Below are 4,881 nucleotides of genomic sequence, written 5' to 3' on the forward strand. Positions count from 1 at the left end.
TGAGTCCACAACTGCAAAAAGGGACCAGTGCTGCTTTGTGCGCTCTGTTGTAATGTCTGTGCGCCCTGGGGGAGTGGGGACCCCCCCAATAAAGGGGTCCCCCCCCTCCAGGACTTACCTGACCAGGCTGAAGCCTGGTGCTGTCCCCGGTGACCCTGGGCAATGGTCACCAGGCTGATAGTGGTGTAAAAAAAATTGATAAAAAAACTATTGTTTAAAACTGTGGAATTATGAGTCCCAACAAGCCTCCCCCGCAAGCTGGGACTTGGAGAACCACAAGTCCCAGCCTGCGGGGCATTAAAGGGCCCGCTGGGTCTTGTAGTTCCACAGTTAAAAAAATAGTAAAATAAACACACACTGACACATAAGAAAAATAAAACTTTAATACATATGTGAAATCCTTCACAGGTAAGTATTTCTTTCTTCTCGTTACAGGTGGTCAATTTATTGCAAGCGAGCAATTTGGTACTTTTTAAATAACCAAACAATTTATTATTCAGCAACAGATACCATTTGTATACATAGAACCTTAAATTTGCATATATGCACCAATAAAACGTACAATTGCAACTCAATTTTTATTATACAGGAACTGCAGTCTCCTGTCCTCTTCTATTCGCTTGCCCTCCTGGCACTATTAAATGAAACAGGTTGATAACCCTACCTTGTCGCTACAATTAACACAAGTTATTTCAAGTATTCAGCAAGATACAACATTCAACAGATAAACTCCATTGCATTTCTCATTAAATGGTTACTTTAAGCATCCACTTTACTATTACAATTACTATATCATAGAGGCCTCTACTTTACTAGGAACTATTATTATTGCGCAATAACTGTTTAATATATACCGTGGTCTCAGAGTGTTCCTATTATAACTGCAGTTACTCTTTTATAAAGCGCTTCTTTATAGAACTGTCCCTTTCCCACTCAGGCGACTAAAGTCTACACTGAAAGTTAATTCCTAGGGTATTTGTAATCCACAAAGCAAAGTTGAGGTAAGTATTAAGCAATTAAGTTGCTGATCCGCCAAACTTAAAGCAGGAATACTGTTATCCACTCATAAATGTTGGAATCCCTAGTTCCCAATGCCTTATTTCTCAAGCTTCCGCGCTGTCGTTCTTATTTGCAGCAATCACTGCTATTTCTTCAAGATTATAACGCACTTTTCCCTGAGCTGACTGAGTATACGGCTCTCTTTACAGTACTGACTCAGCTAGTGGTGGCTGCTAGCAATTAGATAGTTTAGTTAGTCTCGGAAGTAGTTACTAACTTGCTGGGGAGATGGCTGAATCCCAAGATGAGAGGTTTCTTGGCTAATACTGTTTACACACTGTACTTGAAACAAATGGAGTAACTAGTGTATTGTCTCTTTGCTGAGGACCTATATTAATTAGTATTGTCCCTGAGGTAACTGCCTTCTGGGATAGTGTAGGACATTTGCGTACTTTCAGTCTCTGCACACACAAGTGTGGATGGTATATTCCTCCAATTAGCTGTTGGCACTTGCGAAAACTGTAGCTGTGTCTGTAACAACCTGTCGGTATCCATTTTTCTGAGCACTATATCTGCAGTAACTACTCCTTTCTGACAACGTGAGATGTTTATCATTAGTCTCTCTTTATACTGGGCAACAGGGCTATGGACTGGGTAGTAGTTGTATAAATATTTATCCCAGATATGGAAGTTCTTTCCTCACAGCGCCATCACTACAAATGTCCCTCCAGCTGTCAGTCAGTTGCTGCTATGCTGATGGTGGCGGAGCTTTTATATAGGGGAGACACGGATGCTGGCTGTCAATCTATATTAGCTTCTCCCTTCTGAGTATGAAGCGGAGGGTTGGCCTGAGTGTTGGATTTGGCTGCCTTTTTGGGGCCAGGTTCACACTCACCACTCACTGCCCCTCTCCACAGAGATTCTCCATCTTCCCCTCACAGACTGCACTGCATTACTGTTGCTCCCTCTCAACTGTCATCCCCTGACCCTGGTCATGTGACCAACTCCTGACCTCTGAAACAGTTGCAGAGGTTGCTGGGAATTATTCATCACACAGTCAATGTCCTCTGTGGGGATAGCATATGTTTATAGCACAATATACTGTATCTTATATTAAGAATAACTAGTATGGCATCATATGCCTGTAGAGCATCAATATATATATACAATCATCACATTTTTCCCCGGTAAAGCATTGCATGTCCTCAGGCAATGGACTTTATACATTTTAAAACATCAATATACTACATATACACATACACATATCAAACATTGCAAATCATTACATGCTTTTTAAGTCAAGAAAGTTTACATTTTGATCATAAATCATGCTTTACTTGAAACAAGTTTTGATTAGTCTCTGAATCTGAGTGGTTTCACCCCTTGGGGACTTCTAATGAGTACACCTTCTTTTTGGACGAATGGGCCACGTTCCTCGGCCTCTCTTCTTTTCTCTGCGAGGAGTATTTCCCTAAGGCGCTGAAGATATACTGGGTCTTCCATAGGATGGTAGGGGACTTGTGGTATTGCGTCGTCTTCTGTACAGTCCTGGCATGGCTCGATTTGGTTTCTGTGTACCATCTTAAGAACTTGGTGGTCATCTCCATCTCTTCTTATTCCATACACTCCATCGGTCTGTATCACTTCCGTCCCCTCAGGGAGGGTGTCAAGCTTCTGATCCGCTGCTCTGTTTCCCCTACCAAAAGGTTGCCTGTGGGAGAATGGCGGTGGACTTCTGCACTGGATGGGTCTCTGCGGAGGGAACATTTCTTCCACTTTCTCCCGTTCACTTGCTTGGTCTGTACTTATGCTTTCTCCACCAGATTCGGCAGCATCCTCTAATTTTGGCTGGTAAGACCATTTGCGGAACTGACGTCTGTTGGGAGCAAACTGGCTTCCTTTAACTGGTACGCCGCCAGGGCCCATCACGTTGGCTGCCTCAGCACCCTTCTCTCCTTCTACCACATCAAATTCAACCGTCTCGCCCTCTCCAACACTGCACAGAAATTTCTGGGGGTTGTTTCTCTTTATGGCCGTCTGATGGACAAAGACATCCTCTTTTGTATCATTCCTGTTGATGAAGCCATACCTCTTCCGGACATTAAACCACGTGACAGTTCCTTGTACCTGAGTAGCCAGCACTCTCTTCTCTACCTGGCTTCTCCGGCCATAGATAGTGTGCTGCATAATTCGGTTCAGAGTCTGAGGTTGGCTGTACGATTTTTGTGTCAGTGTCGAGATTAGTTCTTCCGGGCAATTTCTTAGGACATTCATTCCAATAATTATGGGCGGTAACCATTGTTCTTTAACGGCCGTAATTAAACATCCTTGATTGAGGAGACGAGCTTGTCCTATCTTGATCTCAGCTTCAAAGTATCCGCAACACTCGATACGTTGTCCATTGCTGGCTAACAAATTCAACCCGGCCGGTGGTGTGGCTATGATACTTTCTTTCCTCCAATGCTTAATGAACTCATCCCATCGAATCGTAGTCACTTGTGACCCGGTATCCAACAATGCTGGTATGCTGACTCCATTCACTTTGATTTCAATGGTAGGGCAACACCCAATGAATTTTGGTATCCATTCTTGCGATGTGGGACCTTCTACTAAAGATTCTCCCGATGGTTGGTCCCGGACCTCGGGAGTTCTGTTTAAATGTTCCGTACTGCGGCAATTTCGCTCAATATGCCTGCTCCTTTGGCAATGCCTGCAGATGGGTCTTCCTTGTTCATCGAATGTATCTGTAGGAAGTCGTCGAGAGCTCCATAAAGCGTTTCTCCCATCATCTCCGTAACAAGGATCTCTCTCCATCTGCCAGGGTCTCTGTGGTGTCTGCGTCTCTTTCAGTGTTCTCAATTCTCGACAAAGATCAGTCATGCCTTGTGTCAATTCAGCAATTTGTTCTTTCATTTCTTTGATGGGGTCTTTAAAGGTAGCAGATTGAACTTGCTGAAAAACGGTTTCAACGGATCCGAGGGTAGTTCCTTGTTTGGGCTTATCACCTAACACCCTTGTTATCAAGTCCTTGAAGTCTGCAAAGCTTATAGGTGATTCTTGTCGATGCAACATTTTTACTTGTCCTTTCATATTCGCGTCGTAGATTCCATCGAGGAATTGATTGGTTAACGTCTCATCTTCTTCAATCAGTTCTCTTGGGGCACACAACTTTATATCTCGTAATGCCTCCTGTAATACTACAGCATATTCTCGAAGCGTTTCATGCGGTTGCTGTTTTCTGGAATAAAACTGTGTCTTAAGTTCTGATAGAGTCTTCTCATCGAACACTTTTGCCAATTTGTTCAGTATGTCCTTTGCCGATTTCTTTTGACTTTCCGGCCACGACTTCACTTCCCTTTTTGCAAACCCCTTCAGTTAAACCAAAAGGATCTCCACTTGTTGGTCTTCATCTAACCTATATACTTGGAACATGGTCTCGATTTGTTCCCTGAAGTCGCGGAACGCATTGGTTTCAGTCGTCCTCATATCTCCAGTATAAGTGGGAAGCCATGGCGCCCCCAAGTAATAGGGCATAGTTATCACTGCCGGTTTACGTGGCGTTGAACTTATTCTAGCCGCTGCATCTCCTTGGTTCTCGTTGCCAAGCATATCTTCTTGTCTCTCCTGACTATCGTCTTGAGACATTTTGAGTGACGCTGGGTTGGGTTTTCTCCGATTTTGATATACGTATCCTGTTCGTCAGACGCCAAATGTGAAATCCTTCACAGGTAAGTATTTCTTTCTTCTCGTTACAGGTGGTCAATTTATTGCAAGCGAGCAATTTGGTACTTTTTAAATAACCAAACAATTTATTATTCAGCAACAGATACCATTTGTATACATAGAACCTTAAATTTGCATATATGCACCAATAAAACGTAC

At 43.2% G+C, this 4,881-nt stretch overlaps 1 protein-coding gene across 1 annotated transcript; it reads right to left on the bottom strand.

Annotated features, from left to right (window-relative positions):
* Positions 1 to 552: 552 nt before the first annotated feature.
* On the bottom strand, positions 553 to 4,644 carry LOC146026906 (uncharacterized). The gene is made up of 2 exons (XM_083157955.1): positions 4,423 to 4,644; positions 553 to 4,368 (listed from the first exon to the last, which is right to left on the bottom strand). Exons 1-2 carry the CDS (start codon positions 4,642 to 4,644, stop codon positions 2,353 to 2,355), a joined length of 2,238 nt encoding a protein of 745 aa, XP_083014081.1. The 3' UTR covers positions 553 to 2,352.
* Positions 4,645 to 4,881: the final 237 nt, after the last annotated feature.

This window comes from Crinia signifera, chromosome 8 (genome assembly GCF_055691185.1).
Source record: "Crinia signifera chromosome 8, ASM5569118v1, whole genome shotgun sequence".
Taxonomy (NCBI): Eukaryota; Metazoa; Chordata; class Amphibia; order Anura; family Myobatrachidae; genus Crinia; species Crinia signifera.